The sequence below is a fragment of the Camarhynchus parvulus genome, chromosome 1A (genome assembly GCF_901933205.1).
Source record: "Camarhynchus parvulus chromosome 1A, STF_HiC, whole genome shotgun sequence".
Classification (NCBI taxonomy): Eukaryota; Metazoa; Chordata; class Aves; order Passeriformes; family Thraupidae; genus Camarhynchus; species Camarhynchus parvulus.
The window spans coordinates 68,837,856-68,857,397 of record NC_044586.1 but is presented as its reverse complement, the minus strand read 5'-3'; the positions used below and the strand labels follow the sequence as shown (position 1 = coordinate 68,857,397).

The 19,542-nt window shown below is 44.3% G+C and overlaps 1 protein-coding gene across 1 annotated transcript in view; it reads right to left on the bottom strand.

The window, feature by feature from the left end:
• The window catches only part of EXOC4 (exocyst complex component 4), a 351,460-nt gene that overhangs the window by 64,455 nt on the left and 267,463 nt on the right, over positions 1-19,542 (bottom strand). Inside the window, exon 12 of the mRNA XM_030959908.1 lies at positions 3,067-3,203. Coding sequence (XP_030815768.1) covers positions 3,067-3,203 — 137 coding nt within the window. The remainder of the gene's footprint in view (positions 1-3,066; positions 3,204-19,542) is intronic.

Sequence of the window (19,542 nt, the reverse complement as noted above, 5' to 3'; positions counted from 1 at the left end):
CGACCATTTCCTCTCATCCTGAAATTGCTAAATTGCCATGAGTCCTGAATACCCAAATCTCAATAGAATTAATTCAAATAAAGCTGAATTCTTTGCAAATGTTCAAATGAAGAATCTGAATTGCTTTACCAGAGAGCAAAAGGCACATTCAGCCATTTATTTTTAAAGAGGACACTTTAGACTCTCAGTGGCCAACTTGAGGTCACATTTAATAATGGAATTATGGAATGGTTTGGGTTGGAAGTGACCATCCAGTGCCACCCCTGCCATGGCAGGGACACCTCCCACCATCCCAGGCTGCTCCAGCCCCAGTGCCCAGCCTGGCCTTGGCCATTGCCGGGATGCAGGGGCAGCCCCAGCTGCTCTGGCAATCCCAGCCCAGCCAGGAATTCCTCATTGCCAAGATGCCATCCATGCCTGCCCTCTGGCAGTGGGAGCCATTCCCTGGGTGCTGTCCCTGCAGGCCTTGGCCCCAGTCCCTCTGCAGCTCTCCTGGAGCCCCTGCAGGCCCTGCAAGGTCTCATCCTGCCTGGAGGGAAGAACTGGAGTAATTTCTCAGCTCTACCACCATTGCCACCCACATCTCAAGACCCTAAACCACTCTGTGATCTGGATAAATCAACTGGGAAACCACAACTCCCCATAATTCCACTGACCATTATTCCAGTTTTTTTATCCCTAGAGGGAAACACCCTTGACCATCTTGGCAGAGACAATTCAAGAGGCAGCTCCTGACCACAGCTGGCAGATCAGCTGTGTTAGGCTGGAAATGGAGGTGTGTATTCTGTTCCTATCTGTGGAGCAGTTACCTCTGTTCATGGGGCAGTTTTTTCTTTATCTCTGCCACAGCCAACCCTCCCTCCAGGAGATCTCTGCTGTCCATGGCCACTGAGTGTCCCTGCAGGGCTGATCCAATTCCAGCATCCCATGGGGAGATGCTGCGCCCAGGGGAGGAGCCAAGCATTCCTACCTGGATCCAATGTGAGCCTGGAGCAGCACAGCAGCCTTTGCCCACTGCATTGCCAGAGGAGCAGCTTTCTGCTGCCCTGCATTGCCAGAGGGAGCCCAGGCCCATCTGCAGCAGCCCTGGAGCTGCAGAGGAAAACTCCCCCCTTGTGCAGGATCCCTGCTCCAGCAGCAGCACAGCTGGCACTGCAGGAGGGCTGAGCCCCCGTGGGATGGGGCTGTGCCACCCCCTGACACACAGGGGGCAGCTCCTGCTCTGGCTCTGACAGTGGGTTGTTCTCTTTTTTTTACTATTGCATTTGTATTTTAATTTTCCTAGTAAAGAATTTTCCTGGTCTTGCTCCCAAATCTTTTCCTAGTGAAAACTATTTCCATTCCCATGTATTTCCCTAATAAAGAACTGATATTCCTGCTCCCATATCTTTGCCTGAGAGCCCCTTAATTTCAAAATTAAAATAATTCAGAGGGAGAGAGTTTACATTTTCCATTTCAGGGGAGGCTCCTGCCTTCCTTAGCAGACACCTGGCTTTCCAAACCAGGGCAACAGCCAAGCCCAAGGAGAAGAGAGAGGAATAGCAGATTTGTCTTTCCAAACAAGCTCTGGGTCTGCTGGTGGATAAAACCAGCGCTGGGAGATAAAAGAAACTATGGGAAGGATTCCACTGATTGATGAATGGGAAAAGATATTTGCTTTTACAAATAAACTTTAGGTTTGCTGATAAATGAAATTGGACATTGAGAGATGAAAGAAACAATGGGGAAGAAAAACCCCTAAATTCCATAAGAATTAAAAATGAAAAGGGAGGGTTGTACATTAGAGGGGAATCTTTGGTATCAGGCGTTTTGGGAAGTCTGTACCTCTCAAGAACCTCAGAAATGGGGAAAGAGAGAAGGGAAATGCAGCTGGGAAATTGGGATAAGAAGGAGGCTGCATCCTTCAAAAATTGAAGAGATCCCAGGGGAATGCACCATGGCCTCTCCCTTTATTAGATAATAATAGAATATATTCATAATATAATTCATATATCTATATAAAAATATAAATAATTTATTTATATAAAGATATATATATTATGTATTATTTACATATTATATACAATATAGGATACATTTATATTATATATTATTTATATATTATAAATATAATCTATTTATTTATATATATAGATATATATTAGTTTCTATTTATATATTTATATAATTAAATTTATATAATTTATATGTATAATACTATTATAATATAGATATATGTATATATATATATGTATAATATAATACTATTCTATTATAAATTATTTATATATAAAATATATATCATAATATAATATATACAATACTATATTAATATACTATATATAATATTATATACATATAATATATAAATTTATATAAATATATATTATAAACAATATATATCTATATATATATGTATATTTTATATATATACTATATATATATATATATACATATACTATATATACTATATAGATATCTATATATCTATATATAGTATATGTATATATTATATGTATAATATAATACTATTCTATTATAAATCTATCTTTTATATAAAGATATATATTATAATAGTATTATATTATACATATACTATATATTATACGTTATACTATATTATAATAGTATTATATTATACATATAAATTATATAAATATATAATTTATATAAATATATATAAATAGAAACTAATATATATCTATATATACATATATATATTTATATATATATATATATATTTTATTATAATTATACTTCTATATCATTTTATATATACATTATTATATACATATATAATATTCTTATATATCATATATATAATATATAATATATTTATATATAAATATATTAATTATATTATTATAATACTATTTATTATAATTATTTTATATAAATATTATAATTAATATACTATATATTATTTATACTATATTATAATATATTATATTATACATATAAATTATAGATTAAAAAAAAATTTAAAATTTTAAGTAGGAAAAGATTCCTCTGTCTCCTTTTTGGACATAAACCTCTGGTGTTAGTGGATTAATTTTGCTGACAGCAGCAATCCCCCCGGGGCTGTACCTGTAGGCCAGGGTGCAGGTGTCCTTGTACTCCTGCAGCTTCACACACACCATGTGGAGGAACTGGTCCGAGTAGGCGCTCAGGTCGTGCATCAGCTCCATCAGGTCCTGCACCGTCTTCTCCACGATCACCGTGCTCTGGGGAGGGGACAAAAGCCCAGCTGTGAGCAGCAGATTGGAGAATCTTTACCTCGGCCCTCTCCTGCTTTGCTAATTGTTGTCACAAAGGTGCAGCTTTGATAATTGCCGTCACAAACGTGCAGCTGATGCTCTGCCAGGGGCTCTGGCAAGGCTGAACAAATGAGGGGAAGGAAATAGGTGGAAGGTGGTTTAACTCTGGAAATTGGGGTTTCTGAGACACTTCCTGAAGTTCACTGTCGAGGATTTTTTGCAGGTTGAGGAGTTTTTGCAGGACAATGGCCACATTCAGCCGATGCACAATCCAGCCTGCTGGTAATCATGGATAATGGATACGATCACAAACAATGGATAATGGACACATTCAGAAATGGGGTCGGTATATCCTTGAAAGAGATACAAGAAGAAGAGTAATCAGGACTCAGCAAGTTTGTCAGCAAGCCTGAGAAAGTGAGAAAAAAGAGAAGCCACGGATGGGCCAGATGACCACAGCAAGACGCGTGAAAAATTAAAAAATCCAATCAGCATTTTATTTTAGACATAGGAACAGCTAGGATTAACCAATCATGTATTAGCTAGAGATGCATAAACAGTAGAAAATTATTATAAATATAGCCCTTTTAGGGATAATAAATTTGGCTTCACTCAATCACATTGATCATGGCATGATGTCCCATTCCCAATCCTCCGCACCCTGCAGTTCACCAAGTCTTTCCTTCATTAGGTTCAACCTCAAAAGGCACAAATGTGATCTTTAGAGGTGCACACAGCCCAAAGTGCTGCTCCACATCCAACAGATCCTGGAATTACTGAGGTTGGAAGACATCTCCCAGACCATCCAGCCCAACCTTTGATCAATCCCCACCTTGCCACCCCAAACAGAGCCCAGAGCAACACTAAAACCCCCAATTGAGCAGGTTTGGTTTCCTCCAGCCTGCAGGAGGGACCATATATCCAAAAATGTCCAAGATTTCAACAGCTCCATAGGAATTCTGGGATTTCTGAGGTGACTTGGCACAGTTTGTATTTATTTTGCCCACTCTGTTTGATTTTGCTGCTGCAAACAAGACAGAGGGGAGGTCATGGCAGTCCCAGGTTGACAAAAATTGAATTATAAACTATAGACCATTATCAATGGTCTCAGTGGAGTGAAGTGTTATTCCTGAACTGCAGCAAAGGAAGATACTGAAGCATTTGGGAACCCTGGTTGGTTTGAGAAAATCTGGACTCAAATTACATGGGAGGATCCCAAGGATTTGGAAAGAGCTCCCCTTCCCCTGTGTTCATCAGGATGGAGTTGGTGACTCACAGCACAACCTCATCCACCCCCACGTGGCCACCTCTGCCACAGCCCCACCAGCTCAAATTCCACCTCTGCTCTGAATTCCCAATTAATGCACGGCAGCATCGCCCTGATCCCTGATCCTGCTCCTCCAGAGCAGCCCCTGAGGGACCGGAATTGATCCTGCTCTGCTCCCTGTCCCCGACTTGGTTAAAAAGCCCCTTCCAGCCTCATCCTCCTTGGGAACTCTCCCAAATCCTTGGGATGGGAGTTCCCTGAGGGCTCAGACACTGCCTGTGCTGTTCCTGGGATGTTCTTGGCTCCCAACTGCACCTGGAGAATAAAGTTCATCCAGTGCCACCCCTGCCATGGCAGGGACACCTCCCACCATCCCAGGCTGCTCCAGCCCCAGTGTCCAGCCTGGCCTTGGGCATCCCAGGGATCAGGGGCAGCCCCAGCTGCTCTGGGAATCCCTTCCCAAAATCCCACCCCAGTCTCCCTCTCCCAGGGAATTCCCTCCATTCCCAGCTCTCCTAGCCTCGGATTGGATCCATCCCCACCCCGACTCCTCTCTAGGATGGAATTTTGGGATCTGGGGGCTTCACTGGGAATCTCAGGACTCCAGGAAGGGTCTCCCTTCCCTTTTCCATCCCCACTTCCATAAAAATCCCTCGGGATGGATTCTGAGCCTCCTTGATCCCAGAATTGCAGAGCAGTTTGGGTGGGGAGGGACCACCTACCAACACCTAGTGTCCAACCTTGGCATTGAGGGGCGGGCGCCCCAGCTGCTGGCAATCCCAGCCCAGCCAGGAATTCCTCTGCCAAGATGCCATCCATGCCTGCCCTCTGGCAGTGGGAGCCATTCCCTGGGTGCTGTCCCTGCAGGCCTTGGCCCCAGTCCCTCTGCAGCTCTCCTGGAGCCCCTGCAGGCCCTGCAATGTGCTGGAAGCTCTCCCTGGAGCCTTCCCTCTCCAGGGGAACATTCCCAGCCCTGGAGCAGCTCCAGGATTCCTCTAAGTTTGCTCCAGGTCCTTCCCCAGGGCTGGGGCAGCTCTGCAGGTGGGATTTCACCTGAGCAGAGCCTGATGTTGTTTGAGATTAAAGCCAAGCCCAGGATGGGCTGAGAAATGTGCTGAGGAAATAAAGTCACCATTGATCCCTCAGGAATAAAAGAGAAGAAAATCCTCCCTAGCTCATGTAGCAACACAGAAGACAAAAGCAATTCCTTTCCTTTTCTGTGTGGATAATCAGATTTTTCCTTTTCCCACCCTGGGTGGGGTTTCCAGCAGATCCATGGTATCAGCTGATGTCCTGCAGCTTCCCAGGAGCAGGATCTGTCCTGCCAGGGATCCTCCTGTGAGCCCTCCTGGGCTGGACACAAAACCACACGAGGAGGAACCAAACCTGCCCTGGATCCAGCTCATTTCAATTTGTTTTCCTAACTCAGCATTTGGAAAAAAAAACCCAACAACGTAAAACCCCACAAGTGGGTGCTAAAACAGAAAGTATTGTGGTTTTTATGGAGCTTTTCCCACTTATTTTCCTCCACAGCATTAAAATTCCAGCAAAGCTCCTGCCGGTATGTGGATTTAAAATAAACCCTCCTGATTTAAAGGGAACACAAAGCTACTTGAATGATTAAAAAAAAAATAAAGCAATAAAAGGGAGAAGAAAGGGAATTACCATATGAAAGAAGCCACTGCCAGGTACGTAATGGCCATTTTCCTGAGACATCTTAACCTTCCCCAAAGCCCTGCTGCCACCTCTGCAGGTGTCCCTGGGGACACACGGTCTCAGGAGGCTTTTGGGACAGCTGGATTCGTTAGCTGGGCCAGCCCTGGAGCTTCTGAACGTCCCCAAAATGAAAGGCAGCTCACACACGATCCCAGAGCCACCACCCCGGCGCCTCTGCCCCTTCTGGACTCGTTAACAGCGAATGGATGTGATCAAAGATTAATTTATGGCCAGGCACTTCAATGGAGCCTTTAAAATAAAAAAACCCACACTAACAAGGAAACTCATCCCGGGAACAATATCCAGCCCCTCACACCTGAATCCCAACACCACCCAGGGGATGCTTCATTACTCCTCCAGCAAGCTTTTCAAAGGGGCTGGGGGCTGCTAAAAATAAAAAGAAATTCCTCCTGATGCCCTCCTGTCCCTCAGTTGTGGTGGGGATGAGGATCAAACAGAGGGCACCGCTGGTTATTGACACCGTGGGGTTTGTCTTTATGGGATTTGCAAACATTTCCCATTAGCCCTTGATTTGCTCCTTATTCCCGGCTGGGCTGCAGCTCCAGGTGATGTAAAGCAGCTCCAGAATTCCTGCTCTGACTGTGGGGTGGCACACAACAAGCAGATATTATTCTAGCAATGAATGGAATTTACATATTCCATATATAATGGAATATATAATATGGATATCATAATATATATTCATATATATATAATCCCAATATATTGGAATAAATAGATATATAATCCCTATATATATATAAATCCCAATATAGATATAACATATATATATATATATATATATATATATATATATATATATATATATATATATATATATATATAAAAATGTCAATATATTCATATATATATTATAAAATCCCAATATATTGGAATATATATATAATAGATATATAATGCAAATATATATATATAAAATCCCAATATATATATATGTAATCCAAATATATTTATATATATATAAAATATATAATCCCAATATATTAATATATATATATAATCCCAATATATAACCCCAATATATTAATACATATATATTATAAAATCCAATAGATATATAATCCAAAAATATATATAAAATCCCAATATATATATAATCCCAATATATTAATATATATATATTATAAAATCCCAATATATTGGAATATATATATATAATAGATATATAATCCAAATATATTTTTATATATATATATATATATATAAAATCCCAGTATATTGGAATATATATATAATAGATATAATCCAAATATACAATAAATTCAATATATACTCTGGAGATATTAATCCAGCCACTCCTTTGGGATTTCAGAATTCTGGCAATTCCTTTGGGATTTCAGCATTCCAGCCATTCCTTTGGGGTTACTGCCCTGTGCGACCCCAGTGAAGAGGGTTAAAAGTGACTGGAGAAACCGAGCCCTGAAGGCAAAATGACACAGCTGGGGGTTTGGTTTTAAGGGTTCCTTAAAAACACAATTTCACGACAATAAAGGTGATTTTCAATGAGGCATCAATACGAAGAAATTCAAACCAACAACTCAAACGTCCAAAACTTTCAGCTTTGCATAGAGCCAGAGAACAACTGGGGCTGGAGGAGGCCCTGAAGTCCACCCAGCGCCCCCCTTCCCACTATCCCAGGTTATTCCAAGCCCCATCCAACCTGGCCTGGGGTTTTTCCAGCGATGGGAAAAAAGTGCTTAATTTTATTTTCTAGCTCGCTGGTGAGGAGCACTTGGATTAGAGGTACAATCTTCCCCTTTGATTTATTTTTATTTTTAAAAATTTTTTTGCAGAAATCACAGCTTTCCCCATGCCTTGGGAGGGAGAACCTCCATTCCCTGGGGAAAGCAGACAAAAGATGGGAATATCCTGCTCAGAAATGCCTTCACCAAAACACAGCAGATGGAGGGAGAGACCTTGGCACTGGAAAAGTTGTCCATTTTTCCTTGATTATTGCCCAACACAAAATATCTCCTCGAGATGCCTTGGCAGAAGAAGGCACCAGATGAGGGCTGCCTTAAAGGAGAAGAATTAATAAAGAATAAGAATTAATAAAGCCTGATCTCATTTTTAAGCTGGAGTTTAGCTGATCCCCCGTGATTTTTAAGCACCAAGCAGAGCCCGGCTGTAATTAAAGCAGGACAGGAGAAAGTTTTCAAAGCTGAGCCACAGCTCTGGATTTGGGACCATTCCCAAGGGACAAAAATTCTTTAAACTTAAATACCTGCCCAGGTATGTAATAATTAAATATCTAATAAATATCAAGTGCTAATAAATATCAAGTGCTAATAAATACCAAGTGCTGTCAGTGCCTTGGAGGGCAGTGGGAAAGGGAGATAAAAACTGGACCTTTTTGCCCAAATTTCTCCCCAAAAATGGAAGAACTCTGACTAAATGAGCAGAGTCAGAGATGGGAATCACTGAAACCTGAAAAGCAGGAGTTAGGGAGCCAGTTTGCCTGGAATTTTGGGATAAATGGGCTGTTTGATGCTCTTTGGTGGCTCCAAAATAACCCTGGGCCATGGGGTGGGAATGGAAGAGTTGGATCCATCAGGGAGCCAACCAATAAAAGAATAAAACAATAAAATAGAGGAGTAAACCCGACTAATTTAATTTTTTTTAGCTAACGGGGGGAAAAGGAGAGTCTAAATTCCCTCTTCCACTGATCAGTGGTTATCCCACATGGACTGATAACATTTTCCCACTTTTCTTGCTGGCACATCCAGGTTTTCCAAAGGGCTGGAGTTGTTAGAATGCATCAATTCCATTCAAACCCGTGTTTAGCAGCAAAATCTCTCTTTGCAGTCTCCAACCTGACAGGCTGCTGTCCTCTCCCAGCCTTTTTCCAGGAAAATCCATAATTCCAGTATCAGTTTTTTGCCCATTCCTGTGGTTATACTACACCCTACTACAACTTTGCTTCCCCTCTTAACTCCAAGGGATTTTCTTCTTTTTTCAATGCAGGTGATATTTTAATTTTTATGGGATTTATGCTGAGAGGTTCTGAGTGAATTCACCCCATGGATGTGAGCCCAGGATCTGCTGGAATTCTCTCCCTGCTTTAAATGTGATGCTGCAGGTGCCAAATGAGTGCACAAACAAGGTCTTGGCTAAATCTTATTTACCTGGCACTGTGTGATCCAGGAAAGCTTTGCTCCACTGAACTGGAATATTGATGAAGAGCAAAATGTACATTTGTTTAAAAAAAAAAAAGAACATGAACCATAAAATCTGCAATCTGCTCATTGCTGTGGCCATGCAGAAGAGTTTCCCTCCTCTAAGCACTCTATTCAATATTTGGGACACAAAGTTAATATTTTGTGGGGCCAGCTCTGCACAAACCCAGTAAATGCAGAATAAATCAGACCCTGTTAAAGCACAGAGAGGGGAGGATGCCACGAGGGTGGAGACGTCACTGGGTGAAGTTTGCTGGCAGATCTGGTGGATTTATTCTGATTTTGAACTCAAATTCCACAGGAATTCCACTTTGAACTCAAAATTCCATTTTGAACTCAAATTCCACGCCCAAGTTATGCTGGAAAACCCCAATTCAACAAAAAGCCCCATCCCAGGAGCTCTGACCCTGGGATATCTAAAAGTGGTGGCATTTTATTCTCCAGCACCAGCAAAGTCAAATTGTCCCCCCCAAACACGCCAGAACTGTCCAAATCTCCTGAATTCCCCACAAAATGGGAATTCTCAGCACATCCACCCTCAGCCAGCACCCAGGAGCTTCCCAGCATCCCAAAAAGGGGCTGGATCTCAGCAGGATCAAGGTTAAGGTTGGAAAAGACCTCTCAGATCAATCACTGAGTCCAGCCACCAGCCATGGCCACCACCAAACCACGTCCCCAAGTGTCACCTCCACGTGGTTTTTGAACCCTTCCAGGGATGGGGACTCCATCACTGCCCTGGGCAGCTGTGCCAGGGCTGCACAATCCAAGAATTCCCTGCCAAGTTGGTAGCAATACCCCCAAAAACCCCAGCTGGACTGGAAGCATCCACGTGAGGAGATGCCTTGGAGATAATCTCCGAACCAATAAATCCCTGATCCCAAGCTGGCTCCTAACCCAGCTTTGCTACAAACTTAAAAAGCAGGGAATAGGAAAATTGTCACTTGGACAAGAATTTTCTTTTCATTTCTTCCCATTTTATGTGCAGCGCAGAGGAGCAGGGAAGGGAAAATTTGGTTGGGCACAGGGATGGGAAGTTTGTGACAGCCCCAACTTCCAGCCCTGACATCATTCCCTGACTCGAGACACCAAAATCCTCCTGGAACGATCCAGCAGCCCCAGCATAATCAGGAATATCAGTGCCTTGGCAGGGAGATGGAAGGTGGTTTTTGAACCTCCACGTGGTTTTTGAACCCTTCCAGGGATGGGGACTCCATCACTTCCCTGGGCAGCTGTGCCAGGGCTGCACAATCCAAGAATTCCCTGCCAAGTTGGTAGCAATACCCCCAAAAACCCCAGCTGGACTGGAAGCATCCACGTGAGGAGATGCCTTGGAGATAATCTCCGAACCAATAAATCCCTGATCCCAAGCTGGCTCCTAACCCAGCTTTGCTACAAACTTAAAAAGCAGGGAATAGGAAAATTGTCACTTGGACAAGAATTTTCTTTTCATTTCTTCCCATTTTATGTGCAGCGCAGAGGAGCAGGGAAGGGAAAATTTGGTTGGGCACAGGGATGGGAAGTTTGTGACAGCCCCAACTTCCAGCCCTGACATCATTCCCTGACTCGAGACACCAAAATCCTCCTGGAACGATCCAGCAGCCCCAGCATAATCAGGAATATCAGCGCCTTGGCAGGGAGATGGAGGGGATAATTTAATTGGCCTTTTGTATCTCTCCCTTCTCTGGTCCCGCTGAGTTCTGGAGCTATTATTAAAGGCATTTTTTAAGGTATTTTAATTTACTCCTCCAAATGGATTCCCATCCATTCACTCCCACCAAGTGAATGTTGTCAGGGACATTAGTGAGGTGATAAAATAGCTGCAGCTTCCCGCTGCTTTTAATGTGCTCCATCCAGCAGAAAAGTCATTAGCTCTTAGCCTTTAATACACCCTCTGCACTGCTGCAGAGCTGTTTATCACTTACAAGCGCCAGCACGGGCCAGGCTCCCCCTTTATTAATCAATACACATTTCTGCAGGGAAAAGGGACTCACAGCCAGTGATTCCCAGCCTGGTTTGTGCTGTAGGAGCTGGAAAAAAAAAAAAACCAAAAAACCCCATCCCTGACATTTTCGCGCCCCATCCCTGAATATTCCTAGAAGTGGCTTTTACTTTGTCACACAACGCCCCCAATTACAGGTGAGCTGGTGGCAAGGTGACAGATTCCTTTCACCGGTGGTGAGTGGCAGCTTTCCCTCTCCTTTGTCGTGCCTGCTCTAGAACATCATTAGCAGCTGCAGCAGGCCACAAATGGGACGTGGAGCAGGGAATTAATGATGCTGGGGAGCACAGCCCTCCGTTTGGGAGCTCGTTTCTAATAAATGTTTTCATACAGCTGGCCCAGTTTGGAGAATAAAACCCATCAGTGTTATTTTTATGTGCTCCGAGATTTTTTTTTTTTTTTCCTCACAGTCTCAAAATGCCAATATTTAAAATATATTTATCTATTAAAAATGTCCTGCTGGAGATGGTGGATATGAATGTTCAGTGATGCTCCTGGGAAGACACAGTGACCATGGTAAAGGTAGCTGAATGATGAAAAACCAAAAGAAATTGGGAAAAAAACCAATTGAGAAAGGTTTAGCAGGGCTGAGCTCCCAAAATAAAATGCTGTTGTGCTCCTGGATTGATGCTGTCCAGTGCAAAGGCTTTAATTATGATCTAAATTCAACAAAATTAATGAAAGTGCAAGAGACCACTGGAAAACAAAGGGTGAAATCCAGGAGTGAGGGGTAAAGGCTTAAGAGGGACCCTGAGCTCAGCCAGGCTGAGCTCCTGGGCTCACAAAGGTGTCATTTCACTGAAATTAGACCCCAATTGGTCAGATTTTGGCATAAGTGTCTAAAAGTCTCACTTGTAGGGGTGACAGAACACAGAGTGACCAGGCCAATGTCACCAGCAGTGACATTTTGCTATAGGGGGATCCCGAAACACACTCAAACCTCACCTTTATGCACCAAAATTCACCTTTATGCACCAAAATTCACATTTCTGTCTCACCCTTCGTTAACCCAACTGTAATTAATGAAGAATTCTTTGCTCACCAAAGCAATCCCTGGCAAACGTGGGGAGAGAGCAGAGGCCTTGCTGTGGATTCATCCCTCTGAGGCATCCCAAAAGGATTGTCAATCCCAAGATTGGCAGTTAAATTCACAGTTTTATCTCCTGTGCATTCATTTTATGCAGGGTTAATGCTGGTCTTAAATTTGAAGGAGAAAAATATTTCCAAAGGGGAATTTCCACCCCAATTTCCACACAAGAGGCCAGAGGGTGACAATTTGGTTCTTCAGGTGTTTGTCAACAGAATGGGCAAAACTTTTCACATTCCCACGAGGAAATCCCAGTGCTGGAATGCAATTTATACATAAAATCACTGGAAAGGGAGGAATTGGTAAGGAAAAGGATAGAAAGGTGAAATTTTATCTTCTGTGCATTGATTTTATGCAGGACTAAGGCTGGTCTTAAATTTGAATGAGAACAATTTTTCCAAGGGGAATTTCCACACCAATTTCCATACAAGAAGCCGGAGGTGGCCAAATTTGACAATTTGGTTCTTTAGGTGTTTCTCAACAGAATGGGCAAAATCTTCCACATTTCCAGTGGGAAATTTCCATTTCCATGAGGAAATCCCAGTGCTGGAATGCAATTTATACATAAAATCACTGGAAAGGGAGGAATTGGTAAGGAAAAGGATAGAAAGGTGAAATTTTATCATCTGTGCATTGATTTTATGCAGGGTTAATGCTGGGCTTAAATTTGAAGGAGAAAAATATTTCCAAAGGGGAATTTCCATCCCAATTTCCATACAAGAAACCGGAGGTGGCCAAATCTGACAGTTTGGATCTTCAGGTGTTTCTCAACAGAATGGGCAAAATTTTTCACATTCCCATGAGGAAATCCCAGTGCTGGAATGCAATTTATACATAAAATCACTGGAAAGTGAGGAACTGGTTAGGAAAAGGACAGGAAGGAGAAAAATTTTTTCCTCGAATCATTCTTTCAGCAGGACTTGAATTTCAATATTTTAGTGCACAGGAACAGCTCAACTCCCAGACAAGCAAGACACTGGGATTCCCAATCTGCACCTCCTCTGATTCCAAAGGATTTCACACAAATCCAGTGCTGGGATGGAGAAATCCCAAAGCAGCTCAGCACCTCCAGGCACAACCCAAGCAGAGCTGAGGGCTCCTCCCTGCTCCAGGAATGACTCAAAAAGCAAAACCACTGGAAAGGGGAGGTGATGGAATCAAGTTCTCCGCACAAGAACAGAACCCAAATATCCTTAATCCTGACAGATTTTGATTTTATGGAACCCTTGGCATTATGCAGAGTTTCCCAAGCTGGAGGCTATGAAGAGGATTGCCTCGTGGGCTGCAAAATGAGGCAGATTACAAAAAACAAAAATCTGTAATTTCACTTAGTCTCTTGGTTTATATTTTTTTTTTTTTTGCATGTACCAAAAAAACCCAAAAAAACCCCAAACAAACAAACAGACAAAAAAACCCAATAAAACACCCCAAAACCAAACAAACCAACCAATCAAAATTAACCACAAACAACAACAACAAGCCAAAAACCAAACCAAACCAAAACAAAAAAACCCACCAAAAACCCAAAAGACAAAAAGCAAAAAACAAATCAATTTCGCATTTTTGGACTGTGGCATGAGCTGGGGTCGAATTTACCAATTTAAGGGTGATTCAGGGGCTCTTTGCACATCCCGAAAGGGAAAATCCAGCTTGAATCTCGCCCCCAAAAAGCACAGACAGGAGAAAGCTCAGGGCAGCTGCACGTGCTGGCACCACAGGTGATTTATTCAACAAATTCAGCCTTGTGCTCACACATCAAAGCCCGAGGAGATCACAGCTCTGTCGCTGATGTCTCCAAAGGATTATCTGGGAATTCCTCGTGCGTGGAGGCAGCTCCCAGGATCCAGCCGCTCGTGTTAACATGGAATTCATCAAACCTCAGTGACCACCCCAGAGCCCTGGAGATGTGGGAATGACAGAGCTGGGGAGATGGGAGAACAGGCATCGCCAGCCTTTGATCCTGCCAGGAGAAGCAGGAATTACAACAAGAGATCCGTGGGCTGGGAGCAAAACTGGGATGTTTTTAACCCACTGCATTCTCCTTCTGTTGTCTCTTCTCTCCCCAGGCCCCTCCTGGTGACAGGTCCAAGGGTGGGGCTGTTCCCAAAGGAAGATGATTTCAAGGAGGAGCCATGCTGTGAGGATGCACCACAATTTCTGGAAGTGGGGATGGATTTGGAAAATGCCAGAGGCTGCAGGGCACTTTCCCTTTCAGGCTGACCTTCTCCACTAGGAAAACTCGGCCACGCCGGTTTAAACCAGCACAGAAAAGGGATCACTCGGATTTGTGGTGAAGTTTCCATCCCTGCAGGTGTCCAAGGAAGGCCTGGAAGTGGCACTCAGTGCTGTGGAGTGGGGACAAGGTGGGGATGGGACACAGGTTGGATTTGATGGTCTTGCAGGGCTTTTCCAACCTCAGGGATTCTGTGATTTTCTGGGAATCTCATAGATGGGACACAGACACTCCCAAAGCAATCCCAGAATCGTCTGGGTTCCAAGGAACCTTCAAAGCCCATCCAAGTGCCACCCCATCCATGGCAGGGACACCTCCCACCGTCCCAGGCTGCTCCAGCCCCAGTGTCCAGCCTGGCCTTGGCCATTGCAGGGATGCAGGGGCAGCCCCAGCTGCTCTGGCAATCCCAGCCCAGCCAGGAATTCCTCATTGCCAAGATGCCATCCATGCCTGCCCCCTTCTGGCAGTGGGAGCCATTCCCTGGGTGCTGTCCCTGCAGGCCTTGGCCCCAGTCCCTCCGCAGCTCTCCTGGAGCCCCTGCAGGCCCTGCAATGTGCTGGAAGCTCTCCCTGCAGCCTTCCCTGCTCCAGGGGAACATTCCCAGCTCTCCCAGCCTGACATTGGATCCATCTCCTCTCCAAGACATTCACAGACCCAGGGGCTTCACTGGGAATCTCAGCAAACCATGAAGGGTCTCCCTTCCCTTCTCCTCTCTTTTCTCTCCCCATTTTCCATAAAAATCCCTGGGGATGGATTCTGAGTGTCCCAAATCCCAGAATGCCAGAGCAGTTTGCGTGGGAAGGGACCTCAGAGCTCATTCCAGGGACACTTCCCACCATCCCAGGGTGCTCCAATCCTTCCTCGGCCATTGCAGGGATGCAGGGGCAGCCCCAGCTGCTCTGGCAATCCCAGCCCAGCCAGGAATTCCTCATTGCCAAGATGCCATCCATGCCTGCCCTCTGGCACTGGGAGCCATTCCCTGGGTGCTGTCCCTGCAGGCCTTGCAGTAAAGATAAATCCTGAATCACACATCAAGGACACCTTTGCTTCCTTCAGATCCCAACTATTTTTATCACGATTTTCCCAAAGACCTGCCCATTAATCCAAAAACTGAACCAAAACAACCCAAAAATTATTCAGCTGCTCTTCAGGGTTTCCTACACTAAGCACTGAGTATTTCCACTCCCTGACCTGCTGGAAAGGAGTAAAAACAACTGAAGGAACTACTCAGCATTTTAGCAACCACCTGCTCCTAACTCAGGATTTCTGTTATCCCAAAGCCCCGTGTGATGGCAAAACCCCACTCCCAAAACCCAGAAAAAGAGCAGCGTGGAAAAGAAGTTGTCTTTTCCCACCAAAAAAACCCACATTTTAGGAGAAAAAGAAAATAAAAGACACCAAACTGGGAAGTGAAAAACCCACTGGGGCGGCTCATTATGGGAGATGTCTGATATCGGCGGTGCTGCCATTGTTCAATCTCCAGCCAGCACCATAACGAGCAATCCTGCTTGGAAAACGGGCTGGATGGGGCCATGGATCGTCCCTTCCCGTGTGGAATTTGTGCATCATTTCCTGACAGAGTGTTGAAGGTTGCATGCAAGATGTTTCCCATTACCATCTGTATGGCTGGTTACCTTGTCAAGTGAGCAGTTTGCCTTATCTCTCTGTTTGAGTGACCACCATCACAGCTCCCTCGGGAGGGGACATTGCTGATAACAGCTATTGAATGTCACTGCATGGCTGATAAGAACTGTAACATCCCATTGGGAGATGCTCCGCCCAGAGGGAGGAGCCAAGCATTCCTGCCCAGATATATTCTGAGATTCTGGAACACCAGCATGGCTTCTCCACGGGATTCCCCAGAGGAACAGCAGCTGCCTCTTCCTCCTGGATCTCCAGAGGACGAATCCATCCTTCTCTACAGATCCTCCTTGCTCCACCAGAACCACACCTGATACTTCAGAGCACTGCAGCCACATTTTCAATCGGACTGCCACCCACACCCTGACCCACAGGGTGTCAGGTTGGGTTCTGACCCTGTCAGTGTTGTTCTAGTGGACTGCATTGTTTATTTTATTCTTTGTTTTCTTCCCTATTAAAGAACTGTTATTTCCTGCTCCCATATTTTTGCCTGAGAGCCCCTTAATTTAAAATTATAGCAATTCGGAGGTGTGGGGAGGGTTTACATTCTCCATTTCAGGGGAGGCTCCTGCCTTCCTTAGCAGACTCCTGTCTTTCCACACCAAGACACAGAGCCATCTCCCCTTCCCAGCAGCCAGAGCATCTCCGAGAGGCCTCCCAAGCAGTCACGGATGGCGGGGAAGCAGCGCTTTGTTTTATTGCCCGTTGTTTTCCCGTTTCTAACGACACTGCAGTGATTGTCCTGTGGATAAATCCACGCAGGGCATTCAGTGGGAAGGCCAGGGAGCCAAACCTGGCTGGGATGGAGCCATCCGCACAAAACATTCATCTATTAACCAAACAGCAGCGCTTCCAAACCCAGCGGGGTCACTGCGGAGCCCTGCTGGGAAACGGGAATTAACTCGGAGCGGAGATCATTTGTCTCTGGGATGTTGTCATGTTTGTTGTCATCTTTGTTGTCATTGTTGTCATATTCACGGGTGGATTCCAGGCTTTATTGGGAAGGCAGGCGGCACTCAAGGTCACGGATGGGAATGCAAAGGGAGCCAAAGAGAAATGAATCTCCCGCGGATGGAATGGCAGGAATTCATCTCCGATGTTGCTGCGGTTAATGGCAGCGAATTTCACTCAGTTTTACACAGAAGCAGCAAACTGCACTAGCTCAGTTACTACTGGGTTACTACTCAGTTACTAGCAGGACACTACTCAGTTACAGCTTTTTGTTTTATACCTGTGTAGAACAAACATTTCCTGTCTTACCCAGAAAAACACACGGCCTGATGGGGAACATGCATCGAGCATGGAAATGTTGGAGAAATGGGATAATCATCCCATCTGGAGTCTGTACAGTGCAGGAAACAGACAATTTGGGTCCATCACTGGGCAAAAAAGCAGGCAATTTTTGGGGAGGAAAGAGGAATTTTAAATATTCAGTGGTTGCTGCAACACAAGGTCAATCTGTACGTACAGATTTTCCACTTCAGCAGTATGAAGGTGGCTGAGGGATGTGGCTACACCAACTTCCCAAAAGGAGTTTCCTGAACTCTCTCCAAGTGAAAAACCAATTAAATACTCTATAGAAAGTCTTTTTTGTTTTTGCTAAACTCTTTCACAAGTTCCTGTCCCTCAGCAGAATCGTGGTGGGTTCACCCTGTGTGAAAAGGGAGGATTTTTCACCCCAAGTCACACAAATCCCATCCTCACCTTCATGTCCCAGGAGCCATTCCCTCACCAACAGGAATTCAGAGCTGAGGATTTAGAGAGAATTCAGAGGAATTCAAAGAGGGTTTTCTGAGATACTACTCAGTTACAGCTTTTTGTTTTATACCTGTGTAGAACAAACATTTCCTGTCTTACCCAGAAAAACACACGGCCTGATGGGGAGCATGCATCGAACAGGGAAGTGTTGGAGAAATGGGATAATCATCCCATCTGGAGTCTGTACAGTGCAGGAAACAGACAATTTGGGTCCAAAAACCAGGCAATTTTTGGGGAGGAAAGAGGAATTTTAAATATTCAGTGGTTGCTGCAACACAAGATCAATCTGCGTTTACAGATTTTCCACTTCAGCAGTACGAAGGAGGCTGAGGGATGTGGCTACACCAACTTCCCAAAAGGAGTTTCCTGAACTCTCCCCAATGAAGAGCCAATTAAATACCCTTTAGAAAGTCTTTATTTTTTTTGCTAAACTCTTTCACAAGCTCCCGTCCCTCATCAGAATCACAGAAGTTGCACAGAGCACCCTGTATGAAAAGGGAGGATTTTTCAACCCGAGCCGCACAAATCCCATCCTCACCAACAGGAATTCAGAGCTGAGGATTTAGAGAGAATTCAGAGGAATTCAAAAAGGGTTTTCCGGGACACCTCAGGGTACAACAGTGAGGTCAAATGCTCGAGGTGGTGCTGAGCAGCTCCGTTCCCACAAAAGTAAAGCTTTCCTGGCTGTGAGATCCCGACTCCTTCCAAACCACCCTTGCCAAGACCACTCTGGGCGAGAAGAAGTTGGAAATGGCTTGTGATAAACCCGAGTCCTCTGAAAAACAGCTCAGCCTTCTCCTAAATCAATATTGACCTGAAAAATGTTTTGTTGGTCCAGTGCTTAAGAAAAACAATAAACTGGAATTCCAGAGGAAGACACAAAGTTTTTGATCACAACAAGTCGAGGGACAGCCCAAATTATTCCCACTGAGTTTTTATTTTCAGGTCCATGACTTGTCCAGCACTTGGAGCTCTAAAACCCCAGCTCCTGCACATTTTGGCAGTTCACGTTCCAGGGAAAGGGGGCGTGGAATCCCAGAGGGATTTGGGTTGGAAGGGAAATTAAAGATCACCCCCAGTTCTGTCCCACTGCCATGGGAGGGACTCCTTCCACTATCCCAGCTTGCTCCAAGCTGGCCTTGGACACTTCCAGGGATGGAGCATCCCCAACATCTCTTTGCTAACTGGGAGAACAGGGATTAATAATATTTTTCATTTTGTGGTGGAAAATGACAGAGCAGGAATTAAACAGCCCAGCAAGGGTTCAACCTGTCCCTCAACACCATGTTTGACACCATCCCTAAATGTTAAAAAAATAGAGTTAAACGGAGAATTAATTAATTAATTAATTAATTAAACCAGCCCTGGCCAGGGCTCTCCTACAGAGTTGTAGCATTTCCTCGATTTT